At 39.4% G+C, this 14441-nt stretch overlaps 1 protein-coding gene across 3 annotated transcripts in view; it reads right to left on the bottom strand.

Annotated features, from left to right (window-relative positions):
- Nucleotides 1-1179: 1179 nt before the first annotated feature.
- The window catches only part of CFAP44 (cilia and flagella associated protein 44), a 151116-nt gene continuing 137854 nt past the window's right edge, over nt 1180-14441 (bottom strand). For 2 of the 3 annotated variants that reach the window (XM_042954859.1, XM_042954860.1), the window contains exons 30-35: nt 12801-12931; nt 11408-11524; nt 10179-10380; nt 6295-6455; nt 4956-5090; nt 1180-1776 (exon numbers count right to left, since the gene is read on the bottom strand). In XM_042954859.1, coding sequence (XP_042810793.1) covers nt 1585-1776; nt 4956-5090; nt 6295-6455; nt 10179-10380; nt 11408-11524; nt 12801-12931 — 938 coding nt within the window. In that variant the 3' untranslated portion in view covers nt 1180-1584. Of the gene's footprint in view, nt 1777-4955; nt 5091-6294; nt 6456-10178; nt 10381-11407; nt 11525-12800; nt 12932-14441 lie in introns of those variants that run through there. The other variant, XR_006207062.1, reaches the window with a different exon arrangement.

Consider the following 14441-nt stretch of genomic DNA (forward strand, 5'->3'; position numbering starts at 1 on the left):
TCATTGTGGTAGCTGGGTGAGGAGCGGAAGCCCGCAGCCAGACAGCCAAGCAAGTGAGGCTGGAAGGAGCCCTGCCTCCTCAGCCAAGCTTCAGATGGCTGCGGCCCCAACTCACAGCTTGACCGTAACCTCTTGAGGGACTCCATGCCCAAAACAGCCCGCTCAGCAGCTCCCAGATTCCTGACCCTCAGAAACTGGGTGAGATAAGCAGTTTTAAGCAATGTCTGGGGGAGAAATTTTCATGCATCAGTAAACAGGTAAAACCCTCACGAGTAGCACTTTTTAAATGCTTGAAAGGCGCACACAGTTCAGGGCATACAGCAGAGAAAATGATGGAGGGTGCTCTCCAGTAGATAAGCTACTACCCCACAGACAACAAGCACAGACTATTCGCGTCTCTTAAATAGGAACATGAAAGAATCTTTGAAAGGAAAGGAGCCCTATCTAATTTGGGAGACAGATCAGGCTAGTCGCAGGTTAGGAAGATTTGATGTTGCTGATCCATCTGCATGGATGCAATACTGCCTTCCTCACTGTTCCTTCTCTGTGACCAACTTCTATTCTGGGACAGCTCAATGGGATAGCTCATTAACATGGACCCACAGAACACTGGATCTAAAGTGCTATGTTCTCCCTCTTACTAATGGGAATCCAAATATCACATCATTCTTAGATGGGTACAGCCATACATTCCCATTACCACTTACCCCCAAACGGAAAAGGACACTCTCAAATTAGTTCAGAACATTATGCACAATCAAAAGTGATTGTTAGAGATGGTCTTTCAGCGTTATGTAATCATTCCTTACTTCTGGATCTACATCAGAAATAGGAAAAATGGCATAGGACATGAGAAGCTATGGGCATACCTAGAATACTGTTAGAGCTGCAAACATCTACAGAGAAAAGCCGCCTTGTTGACCATTTTGCAAAACCCGCTCTTCTCCATTCAGAGCTGAGGAGTTTGCTGACTCGAGGGGTGATTCAGGAAGCTGGGCAGTCTCCTGCTTCCTGCCAATCCAGAGGGATCTGTTCTGTCTGTCTGCATTTCCTGCATCCTGAGCTCCCAAATAACTGCTCTGTGAAGTTAACAATGTCAGAATCCTAATTTGCATTTCTTATGCTAAAATACTGTTGGCAGAATAGTTTGTGCTTTTCTTTTTTCATCCTCTCAGAGAATACTTAACATCAGAGTTTATTTTCCAAGGATTGAAAAACACAGATTTTCTCACAAATTGCTAGTTTTTCCTTGCTGATGGCTAAAAATTCAGATAACCAAACAAATTTCCCAAAACAGGATATATCGCAGATGCTGAGATACAGCCTTCTCTGAGACTCCATATTCAATCCAGTAGTTTCCAAACAGATCTAAAATGGTTCAGTTCCATGGGAAATAAGATGTTGGCTGCGGTCATCTGTGCTAAGCTAACCAAATTGGAGAAAAATTATTCATACTATATAACTGGCTCTGGTCTTAGACTTTTAGATAAGACTTTAAAATAATAGGATTGCTGCAGGCAGCAAGGAACTTCTCTGGTAAGTTGTATGTCAGAAATCTGGGATGTATTGGAGAAAAAAGCAAACTCAAAGGCCCATGGGCTTCATCTCCTTCTCTTGTGGAGGCTGAATGGGTGGGAGGATAAAACCACCTTTCTTACGCAAAAGAGCGATCTCTTCCTTTAAGGCCAAGATCCTTTCTGCCTGGACTTGGATAAGTTCAGTGACCTTCTTTCTTGCCACAATGTCTGCTTTCCGAGGGCCCTGGAAGGCATTGCCCTGTTGAAAGAAAACACCTCCCTGCTTTAAGCATCATTTGGAGTGTGAAAAATTCCCCATCCTAATGTTAGTAGTGCAGACCCTACCATCCATTTAAACACCATTGCTCCTTAATTTAAGGGGCCTTCAAGTCCTCCACTGAAATTCCACCATTAGAAATGTGTTTCTTTGGCCTAATGAGTAACTGTTAAAATGCAAGTCCCATTAAGCTAGCTATCCATCATTCCTACTGAGGAGGGCTCAGCACTGCAACCATGAAAGACAAGGCACTTCCTTTTTTTATACAGCCTATATTTTGTTTTCCAAAAAGGAAATCTCTATTTCCTCATCTGACTCCTCCCCTTGTCCAGCCAACTCCTGCTCATGCTTCAGACATCACTTTTAGGGAGGCCTTTATCCTGTGGACTAGATAAAGACTTCTTGTTCTATGTTCTTTCAGAACATCCTTCATATATCATTGTGACTATGACATTGAACCTTCTGAAACTTCTATTTGAGACTCCTTTTTTAGGATTCAAAAAGTAGCGGTTTCATATAGTTCGACCTAAATGCCTGTTTGATGCCTGTCTTGCAAGATCCTGTGCCTGTAAGAGAGAAGGCCGGCGGGCCTCAATCTCACTACCCACCACTCGTCCCAGAGTTTGTTATAGAAGTATGGGCTCAATAGACTTTGAAGGCACATTAAAGGGAGGAAGATAGCAATTCTCTAGTGTCCACTCTGTGCCCAGTGCTTTCCATGTGCTATCTCATGTACCCCTCACAACTCTGAACAAGCTGTTATTCCAGTTCACAGATATGGACACTAGACCAAGAGATTCATTAAACTGGGCCTTGTCACTATATTCCTAAGGATTTGAAGCAGGGTGAGAACTGGGTTACCGGAAGCCAAAAGCCCATGCTTTGTCCATTACCTCTACGGACTCACTTCATAGCTAAGTGGGGGTTACTGTTACCCAATACCTTCTGCCTCTTCTCCCCTGCCCACCTTCACTCTATGGGCTATAAAAGCTAAATATGCGTTCCCCAGTTTCTCTTCCATCTAGGGGTGGCCACATGGATATAAGCAGAAAACGCTTTCTTAGTGAAAGGGACCTGAAAGGCTGACATTTGCATTCGGACGTGAAGCTTTGAGCTGAGGCAGCCATCATGTGACTTTGAAGGAAACTTCAAAGAATCACAAAGAATCAGAGGTATTGGCCCTGGTGTTACAGATCCACTAAGCCTAAAACCCTCAGATGTCTTCTCCAAACTTCTTGTTAAGTGAGGAAAAGAGCCCCTATTTTCAGCTACTCTCCATGAGGGCTTTGGGCCACTTGTAGCTAAACTTATGCACCAGCTCATGCTGTCATCACTCCTGGTGTTACCCCACATAGTCACTTTGAAGTCACCTTAACATTCCCTCATTTTTCTCACCGTATCCACTCAAAGTATGGCTATTCTTACTTTGAAATGTCCTCTGACACTTTTTTGTTCTTGCCATCTATATATCCCAATTCATGCCTAGATTGTTGGAAGAATGATAGCAATGGAGTCAACTTTGGAGGTGGACAGTCCTTGGTTTAAAAACTAAGCACCATGCAAAAACAAAAAAGCAAACCAAGAAATTAAGCACCATGCATTAGCTCTGAGCTAGTTACTTAACTACTCTGAGCTTAGGAAAGTAATATTTTGAGAGTAGTAGTATGAGACAGCTTATGTAAAGAGAATGTACATTTACATGTACAATGTATTACTTTATTGCTGTATGTATACCTATGTGTAAAAATATGTATATAAAGATATGTATATGCTATGTAAAGAGACATATACTATTAATTTCCTTTCCCATTCAACCAATCTTCTACTCAAACTCTTCAAACTCTTTTCTGTCCAACATGTCTAGACTTATCAAAGCACATAAAGTCAACAAAATGTTTATGACTGCTTATTCTGTGAAGGTCTTGTTTAGGCATTAACCTTCTGGAACACTATCTTGTTCTTCACTCAAAAAGTCTTGTGTGGCTAAATGGCCCTTGATACTCAGATTCCAGTCATCCTCTCATACTGAATCTCCAATTATTAGCCTCCCAAGTCCTCTTACTCATTCTTTCTTCTAGATTTGTGCTTGGACCAGTGATTCTTAAACTCTAGCCTGCATCAGAATCATCTAGAAGGCTTGTTAATGTAGTTGGCTGGGCACCTCCCCCAATGCTGCTGATTCAGTAGATCTGCAGATGGGGCCCAAGAATCTGCAATTGTAGCAAATTCCCCAGGTGATGTTGACACTGTTCTTCAGGGGAACACACTTGGAGAGCCCTTGGCTTAAACAATTTCCAGTATGCTTAAAGAAAACAAAACAAAGAAAACCAAGAGAAACAATGGGCATTTTTGCAGATACTATTATAAGAATATGACATATATATTAAAATATGTCCTATGGGTCACCTGGGTGGCTCAGTCAGTTAAGTGTCTGACTCTTGGTTTCAGCTCAGGTCATGATCTCGTGATTGGTGAGTTCCAGCCCCACATCAGGCTCCATGCTGACAGTGCAGAGCCTGCTTGGGATTCTCTCTTTCTCTCTCTGCCCCTCCCCGCCTCAAAATGAATAAAAAACTTTAAAAAATAAAAAGCATTTAAAAAATCAAAATATGTCATGTATGTGTTAGGTTGCTAGAGGGTACCTCACCTAGGTGAACCTTGAATCAGGTGAACCTGTATTAAATAAGAGTTATCTACCATATATTATGTATTATGTCAGGCTGAATAAGAATTATGTAAGAACAAGGTGAAAGCCATACAAAGTAACAAGTGTTTTAATAAAGTAATGTGAGATCCTACAATTAAAGATACCCACTTTAAATCAAATGAAATAAATATTGGAAATGGGTATTTAACACCAAATTTAGGGATTATATTGGTGTCATTTGTACCTAAATCTCATCTCACCAGGGCCAAGGCAAACCCCATAGGTTAATACATATGTAAATTCACGGCACCCAAATGGCATACAATAAAGCCAGTCCCTCAGACTCACTTATATAGTAGGTACCAGCAACTTCATGTCCTCCGGGACCCAGGTGGGCTGGACATGGTCTTGAGATCAAAATTTGTTTAAATGCCAGTACTTGATATTCTTGTGAATAGTTACCTTTATAGAGTTTCCCCAACTCTGATAAAGGGTCTGAAAAGAAGTAACATACCTGCTGGTTCTGTAGTGTATTCAATCGAGAATCAAGTTTCTTCTTTTCGGTACATAAATCATTCATCTGATGAAGCTTTTTGGTGTGTTCCTTTGTCTTCATCATCAGCTCCCATCGTACTTGAGCAATCTTTTCCTGCCAGGGCAGGAAGATGCAAAATGGATTAAGTGAATAAGAGATGAATTAGAAAAATGCATGTCCAGATTTGGTCAAAACCATTCAACAAACATGCATATGGAAAAATTTAATCAGAAATCAATATTAAGATGCAACCTGGGCCAACTGCTTTGTCTGTGGTTTGATTAGAGAAAAGCAGAATGTAGGTATGCTCAAGGATCAAAGTAGGTAAAAATAAGATAGATACCGCTTTATTGTTGAAGAATGAAATGAGTGTGCATACTGAATGCTGCTATTCATTATTTAAAAGGAAGAACATTAATTGAAACAGCAAGCTCTCATATACTGTTCTTTTCCCAGTCTTGGCCCATGATCCTCAAGGTAGCCAGCTTGAATGGCCATAGGTCTCCTAATGGCTTTCTTTGTTCTCTTACTGCTTCAAAAAATTATTTTAGATTGCCCCTATTATCTCCAGCATTCCCCTGAAAGGAACCAGTCCCATTGACATGAACGCTCCAGTAATTTGCTTCTTCAAAGCATTGTGGTGAATCTTGGATAGCAAAGATGAGACAAGATAGCACTAGGAACCTCTTCTCCTACCCTGTCTATGGATGAGGTAAAACTGGAAACTGGAGAAGTCACAGTGATCTGGGGACTTGCAAATTTTTATAAAAGCTCCTGTGTTTGAATCTGGCTATAACTGGGGCACTGCCTCATCTCATAGCTCAGGCAACAATGTAGGCATTAACATCTTCTAAGATCCTACCAGCTAAATAGTCCATACCTGGTTATAGAATTTATTACTTAGAGATGTTTTCTAATTTCCAGATACTAAGAGCATGCAAAAGCAATAGGGAATAATATAATTGGGACCCTCAGAGCAGAGCAGTTCCATCTCTAACACTGCCAGAAAATATATGTATACATTAATGTAGACCTCAAAGTGGCATCTTTGTAATCATCCACGCCATTTTGTCATCGTATGTCCATGTACTTAAGACCCCAAAACCCAGTGCTGGTGTTTTCACTAGCACAAGATAGGCAAGTCCCTTAAACTAAATGAATGGTAAGGATGCAAGACAGGCTTAATATCATGGGGGAGCCAAGTGGGGCTCACAGAATCATCTCTGGCTGCACAGATGTTTCACGGGAACCACTGACAGCATTTCTTGCCTCAACCCAAGTTCGACCAAGTTGGGTCACCTGTCCTCCCATCCGTTACCTCCCACATCTTCATTTCCTTTGCATTTGATAGCTCCTTTCGAAGTTTTTTGATCTTTAGCTCTTCAAGCGTTGTATTCACAGAAAGTGTCTGAAGGGCTTCTAGGTCTATCACACGGCCAAACTTGCTGATCATTAGCCGACGGACTGTTTCTTCCATTTCTAAAAGAAGACATCACTGTCTTAGGTTGTTCAGTAGTTTCATGGTTATTAAATGAACAATACCAGTAACAACAACATTCTATAGAACAACTTTTGCAAGAGGATGGTAAAGGATTTTATGTTACCAGTTGATTTTTCCTGTGACTCTTTACCTGCTCCTTTGCTCACCTACAATGCCCATTCCTGTGTTTTCACCTACTTGAAAATCCTGTGTAAAGCAGACTCAGCTTTCCCCGCTGGCTTACATGCTATGAGGTGTCCCTCCGCAGACTGTTAATGGGCCCCAACTAGACTAGAGATGCTTCAGATTTTTTTTTTTAATTACTGATCTCTATAGCATCTAGTGTTAGGAACAGAGCAGGCACTTAGAGGAAAAGTTCCATCCTACTCCAAGTAAAAATTAAAGTCACTGCAGTGGTTCATGAGGCCTTACAAGGTCTGTCCTGCCCCTGTGATCTCTCCCCACCACCTGCCCTATACTTCTCTCCTCATTAACTGCAGACACACTGGCCTCCTGTTTGCTTCTCAAACATTCCAGGCTCACTCCTTCTCAGTTCCCACTGACTGAAATGCTCTTCCCAAATAACCACATGGATCCCTCTCCCCAGCCCATTTTCTGAAAGCAAGTTGTGAGATGGGTAAAAGGCTCATTTCCAATACACTCAGTCCTGAAGTGGTAACCAAGAGCAGGTCTTCATCCTCTAACCAGGGAAAACCACACCTTACCAGGTAAGCCATGTTTCCAGGGAGCAGTTCCTGGCCCCTACTCACCTGAGCACTCTCCTTTCAATTCCTTCTTAATTTCTCTTCTTAGCAATGATTTCCATCTAACATGCAATATATTTTACTTTTGTTTACTGCCTTTTCTCAACATGAGAACACTGGAACATCTGGAGAAAATTCCATTTGTGGGGTCTGAGCTCCCCCAGAAAATAAAATCTTGTAACAAGACTTTCTCAGTCACCAGACTGTCCCCTAAATCTGAAGGCTCGAAAGTATAATGAGATGATACAATTCTGCTACAGTGCAGAAGTTTGTATTCTGGTATCATTGTTATGACTGAATATGATGGTGTAACCACGGCTGCCATTGTGCCCTATCCAGGGAGGGGTTATTCACTTCTATGTGAGTAGGGTTCCCAGTGACTTGTGTAATGTGGTCATGATAATCATTGATACAAAAATTAAGGTTAGAACATTTGCACATGTGTGCTAGCCTGTGGCTGCCTGCTTAGCCTCTCAGTAAGAACTTTGACTCCCTTCAGCTAATGCCCTTTCTCAGGACAGCCTCATGTACTAGGACACGGACTCTGGTCCTTGCCATTCTCTCTGTGGAACCAGCCTATGCCTTTCTCCTACTCAGGCCAGCTAGTGTTCACTAGAGACATAAAACTGTCTGGAATATTTACCACATGCATTCCCCATGGCTTAGAGCTGTGTCATCCTTGGAATGGAGTGAATGAACTTACCTCTTCCCATCACCATGTTCTAGACTCCCCTCTTCTTGCCCATTGGGTCTGGGGGGGAAAGAAGGCAACAACAAGCCAACTGTGGTGTTTCTCATCACTGTTAAGCCTTTGCTTGCTGGCTTACAGAAAAGGAACCCATTCCTAGTTCTACTTTCAGATTCAGATCAGTCTTTAACCAGACTCACAACTTGCTTTGCAGAAAATGGGCCGGGGGATGGGTGAGAGAAGAACTGAAAGTTGCTGAAAAACCTTATATCACACAGATTATTCCCTTTTATTTCCATTCACATTCTGAAAATTTGAATACCTCATTTCATCTTCACACATTTTCCCAAACTGAGAGTTACCCAAAGGGAAACAAGCTTCTTTCCTTGTTTTTATACTAGCTTATTCCTTGGTTTGATGAATAGCACTTTCAAATATAAACAATATTCATGAGCTACAGAAGCCAGAGGAATGTGAAGTACATGAGAAGGCCTACACCTAAGAAAACTCTGTGTCTCAAATAAGTGTTATTTAAACCTGGAGTCTTAATGTGTATTTTTTTTAATTTTATAATCCAGCCACCCATGAAGGCAGAACCATCAACACTCATTGGAAACTGGCCTCTACAAATCCAAGCAACTTGGATTGGTTGACCAGTTGACCACCATAGTCTTCCCATTTTTTCTTTTTCAAATTAAAAAATATAAATATAGTTCCAATGTGGTAAAATACACAACAGAAAAACGTATCATTTTAATCATTTTCAACTGTACAGTTCTGTGGCATTAAAGTAGTAAAGTATTGGCAATATTGTTATTTTTAAAGTTGGAAAATTCACAACTTACACTCATGTTCCATATATCAAATACGACAAAAAGTATTTTTTAAAGGATAGTACTCTTTATACTGTACATCTTATAGTAACCACCTTAACTCCAGATAGATTAAAAATGCAAATATGAAGAACACTAGTAATAGAGGAAACCGTAGACAAAATATGATCACAAAACAGGAAAGGATTTCTTAAGACCTACACATAGACACAATGCAAAAAAAAAAAAAAACTTTGATAACATTAACTATATCAAGATTTTAAATGTCTATATCCCAAAAAAGATACACTAAACAAAGTAAAAAAATCAACTCACAAACTAGAAGAAATTTGAAATGCACTTAATGGACAAAGACAGAATACAGAAAGAACTCCCCAAAATCAATAAGAAAACAAGAAATAGAAGTAAAAAATAGGCGAAGTATATAACAGACAATTTACAGAAAAGGAAACACAAATAAATGGCAATAAATGTATGCAAAGATGTTCAACCTCACCAGAATCCAGGAAACATGAATAAAAACCACAGTGAAACACAATTTAACATCCACAAGGCTGGCAAAAAAATATTAACACTTGACAGCATCAAATGTTCCTGAGAAGAGTCTAGACAATTCTCACACAGTGCTGGGGAAGAGGAGAGAGGCAGGAGTGAGATAAAATGGTACAACCACCCTAGAGGGCAACTTGGCAATATATAGGAGAGCTGAAAATGCATAATCCCCCTACAAACCAGAGACCCCGGTCCTGGGGATTCACCTTCTCACATGGGCAGGGAGAGGTGTACAAGAAAGTTTAACTCCGTAATCACAAAAAATATATATACCCCAAATATCCATCGACAGAAGATTGAAGAAATAAATTCTTTCCAAGTCCTATAATGGAATATGGTAGCAGCAGTTAAAGTGAATAAATTATCTATAGCAATATGGATACCTCTCAAAAATTGGTTTAATAAAGTGAACTGAAAAATGATATGAACAATATAGTACAGTTATAAACATGCACAAGATTCCATATATTATGTGTGGATACATAGATATGCATGTGTACTTACCTGCCAGTTGACCCTGGGGAAGGGGATAGCAGATAGTATCAGAAAGAGAAGGGGATTAAGTTGTCCCTTCCGTGTTTTAATTTCTTAAGCTTGGTTGTTAGCACACAGTTACCATGTTACTCTATATTTCATCATGCAAAAAACCTTTTAAACTTAAGAGAAATAGTTTCTATGATAAAAGACTCATTCTTTTAAAACAAGAGGGGGACGCTTCAGCGATAGGAGGAGAGATGGCAGCTAGGAAGATGAGAAGGTGTTTCCTTGCTCTCAGTGGTTATGATTCTGTGATTATTACTGTTTTCAGAGTTGGAGATGGTCACTTAATAGTTCCTTCTCTTATCAATAGATAGTGCTAGATAAACCATGGGCTTAGTTACTCACTGCTTATAGTTTTTGCCATCTCTCTCTTTTCTCGGATAAGCTGTTTACGCCTCTCCCGGAATTCTTTGTTGAGTTTTTGCTGCTTGGAATTTTCCTCATGAAGCTGTCTGATTCGCTCTTGCAGTCGTCCCAAGGAATGGTTAGAAAAGACCAAGGTTCCAGAAAGATCATTAGGTATTTCTCCAAACACTATATGCTCTATCTATCAAACAAACAAAAACAAAGACCGAATTAAATGTAAGATCACAGAAAGCACTTCCTTCTCTGTCCCTTGTTTTAGGTCATTGCCTTTGGACTTCTATCATTCCCACTACTGAGTAAAGGAAAGCAGGAAGTTGCCTTCAGATGGTAAGCCACATTATGTCCCTTTAGAGACAGCAAATCTTCCCACAGACTATGCCTAATGTCTACTGCATAACCAAGGAACAAGCATTTCAGGGTGGGGATATTAGACAAATTGCTTTATATGGCTAATCTAGTTTGGGTCAGGTTACACAAAATGTATGTGAGGCTGATATAAGGCTTCCCTTCTAAAATACAGCTTTCCCTCTTTACCTGACAAAAGACCTGATAGGCCTTTTCTCTGATATGTATCTTTGCATTTAAATGTAAGTTGTAATTCAAATAGAGTGTGGAAATGGGCAAAGAGGGAAAAAAGAAAAAGGACGTTTTTCTTTTGTCTTGCCCTTCCTCATTAACAAGCAGCTGTTAAGATAATTCTTGCACCATTAGTTCTTGTCTACTTAAAGATGGTGTGAAAAGTGACCTGTACACAAGATCCAAGATTTCAACTTCTAAGACGTTTCTTTCTTAAGTCATAGGCTGGCTATTCAGAGCACCTGGCTGGCTCGGAAGAGCATGTAACTCTTGACCTTGGGGTCGTGAGTTCAAGCCTCACATTGGGTTTGAGGTTACTAGAAAAATAAATAAACTAAAAAGATAAATTAAAAAAAAATTGAGTCATAGGCTGCTCATTTCATCAGACTGAAACAATTAATTGGACTTTTGAAGTGATAATGGGCCATAGGGAAATACCTGTGTTTGGCTATTACTCTTTCATAACAATCTGAGAATGGATAAGAAAAGTTAGGGTGTCATTATTCAGACAGAATTCTTGGCAAAGGACTGCACTTCTTCCCACTAGTGATCTGTGAATCTTTCCTGGAAAACCCTGGGTGTGGTGGCTTTTCTGCTCAGATGGGGTGGGGCATCCACTCCAGACCCATCACCTGGTGGAGCTTGAGGGGAACCACAACGAGCAGTTCATTCAGACGCTGCTGCTTCTCTCGTTGGTAAGCTTCCAGGGCCTCCTCTGCTGCATTCAGATTAGTTGCCACAATTTTTACCTGTGGAAAGCCCCATGTGTGAAATGTGGGCAAGAACCAGCAAACACATACCTCAGGTGATAAAGGAGGACATCTTGGGAGATGAGTAGGACCTGGGCTGTGATTAAATGAATGATCCCAGTTTGCAGCCCAGAAATGTATGTTATTTTCTTTCTGCTAAGTCATGATACACACCACTTTTTCAATCATTCCTATATCCCCAAGGTTGTAAAGGTGTTGTGAATACAAATTCAGAAGGCCTATCCTCATCTCCCTTTATTTACTGCATGAAAAGCAGCACTTGGTATGGAATGTCTTTGTCAAAATGGTGGGAATCTCTTTTGGCCATAATGACCTCAATATATGAAAGGAAAAAAGCCCATTTAAAGCAACAAAACTACTAACTAAAGCATTCATAAAGCATGTTCTTCATTTAAAAAACTTGAAAATCCTCCAAATTATTTCCTATTTGCAAGAAGAGAAACAATCTATTAAAAATATTTGTGAATATGATTTAAGCGATGTGTCTCTAGAAAAGAGTATCTAAGAGGGAAAATGAGCAAATAAGGCAGACATCCCTCAACATAATTATACCAGTTTAGCTGCATGGTCTCCAACATGGGATGCACGCACCCCAGAGGGTCAACAAAGTGATGTAATAGGGTACAGAAAGACCAGTTTCCATTCCCATTTATTTTTATCTTATTCTTTTTCATTTCTGTGTTTGTGAATGTTATCTAATGTACAAAATATATTAGTACAGTAATTCATGAATATAATTTGTAAATAAATGTACATTTATTGTGGGGATACATGCTCCACAATTTTCTTTACATATAGAAGTATGTAGTAAACAAAAGTTTAGGAATGCCTGGGGGGCTCCATTGGTTAAGCATCTGACTTGCTTTTAGCTCAGGTCATGATCTCATGGTTTGTGGGCTTAAACCCCTAGACACCATGGAGCCTGCTTGAGATTCTCTCTCTCCCTCTGTCTCTCTGCCCCTCTCCTACTCATAGGCACACATGTGCACATGCACTCTCTCTCTCTCAAAATAAATAAACATTAAAAAAAGTTTAGAGGTCAGTGATTTAGATAAAGGAATCCAGTCTTCAAAAGAGCAACAGCTGCCACCACAAATACACTTGAAGAGGAAACACTTAAAATGTAATACTTAAAATGTTTCTTCTCTGGAGAGAAGTCCTAACTTAGGTCATTGCTATGACATGGCAGTACTGCAGCTGGAAGGACAAAAACAGCATGTTGGGAAAGGATAAACAAGTAGGCACACAACCATACTTTTTTGGATAGTGTATCATATTCCTTTTTGAGGTTATCGATAATTTTCTTTTCTTCAACTAAGGACTCCTCAATGTCCAGCCTTTTCTCTCGAAGTTGAAGGGCCAGTTCAAAAAGACCCACATCACAATCTGAAAAGACAGTCAAAATTAAAAAGAAGCCCCATTGCTACAGAATGTGGTAAGTTTAGAAGTGTAGACTTTGGAGCTTCAGAATTAATAATGACCAGGATGCCTGGGTGGCTCTGTCGATTAAGCATCTGACTCTTGTTTTTGGCTCAGGTCATGATCTCATGGTCCATGAGATTGGGCCCCACTTTGGGATCCATGGTGTTAGTGTAGAGCCTGCTTGGAATTCTCTCTCTCTCTCTCTCTCTCTCTCTCTTTCTGTGCCCCCCCCCCCCAAATAAATAAACTTAAAAATAAAGAATTAATAATGACTACACTTAGGGCTCCATTGTTCCAGGTGGAAATTATTAATAGTATAAGTAATCATGATAGCAATTATGATACAGTATTGACATTCTGAGCAGTACTATGAGCCAGGCTTTCTGTTAAGCCCTTTATGCACATTATCTCACTCAAAGCTCGTAGACCCCTGCAAGGTAGAAACTGTTGTTCCTACTTTATAGGTGAGGACCCTAAGTCTCAGAGAGGTCATGTAACTGATATGTGACACGGTGGGATTCACATTATCTCTCTATTAATTTCCACTATATCACATCACAGCCACATTTATACACCAAGCAATAGATAAAGAATGTGAAAATAAGAGTATTACAATAGAATTTAGAAACCTTAGTTCTGACCCTAGTTCCACCACTAATAGATGAGCTGTGAGACTTTTTTCAGACCGTTTAATCCTGCTGTAAAAGAAGTTGTATTTAATCTTTTGAACTCTATTTCACTCATGCATGTGATTTTAGGAAGTCTCTTGTTTACAACATTAAAACAAGATTTAAACTTTATTTGAAATGAAACTTTAAAATTTATATAAAATGGCTAGGAAGATAAATTTCAGACCAAAAAGAAACTGTTTTTCCTGCACTGGACTATTCATCTATTGAGACTGTAAGAATATTGGTCTAGCTGCTTCAGACTGCTTTTACCAGGGAAAACAGTGAATATAAACTGCTAAGTGTCTCCACAAAACTGGTACAAAGTACCCTTATACAAAGCAGATTTTAAATATGAAAATTTGAATGGGCACCTGTTGGGATGAGCACTGGGTGTTGTATGAAAATCAATTTGACAATAAATTTCACACTTAAAAAAACAAAAATAGGCTTAAAAAATAATGATCATGATATATTGATAAGTTAAAAATAAACTAAATTAAAAATAAAAGTAAAAAAAGAAAATTTGAATGGGTTTGTCAAAATGGGAAAGCTTCATTAAAAATATACACACACAGTACAATCGATCATTTCTCTATAAAATGAAAATTGATGCATAATTTGTGAATAAACTATAAATTACCTGCAAATTATTTGTCATTAATTAATGGCTGCCTAAGGGAAAAGAAAATAAATCATCCAGAGAGCCAAAAAAATAAATAAATAATCATTGACTATACTTCATACAACTTAAACCAGTCTTGCCTTAAATTTTATTATGAGACAACTGAGAAACCAAAAAAGGA

The sequence above is a fragment of the Panthera leo genome, chromosome C2 (genome assembly GCF_018350215.1).
Source record: "Panthera leo isolate Ple1 chromosome C2, P.leo_Ple1_pat1.1, whole genome shotgun sequence".
Lineage (NCBI taxonomy): Eukaryota > Metazoa > Chordata > Mammalia > Carnivora > Felidae > Panthera > Panthera leo.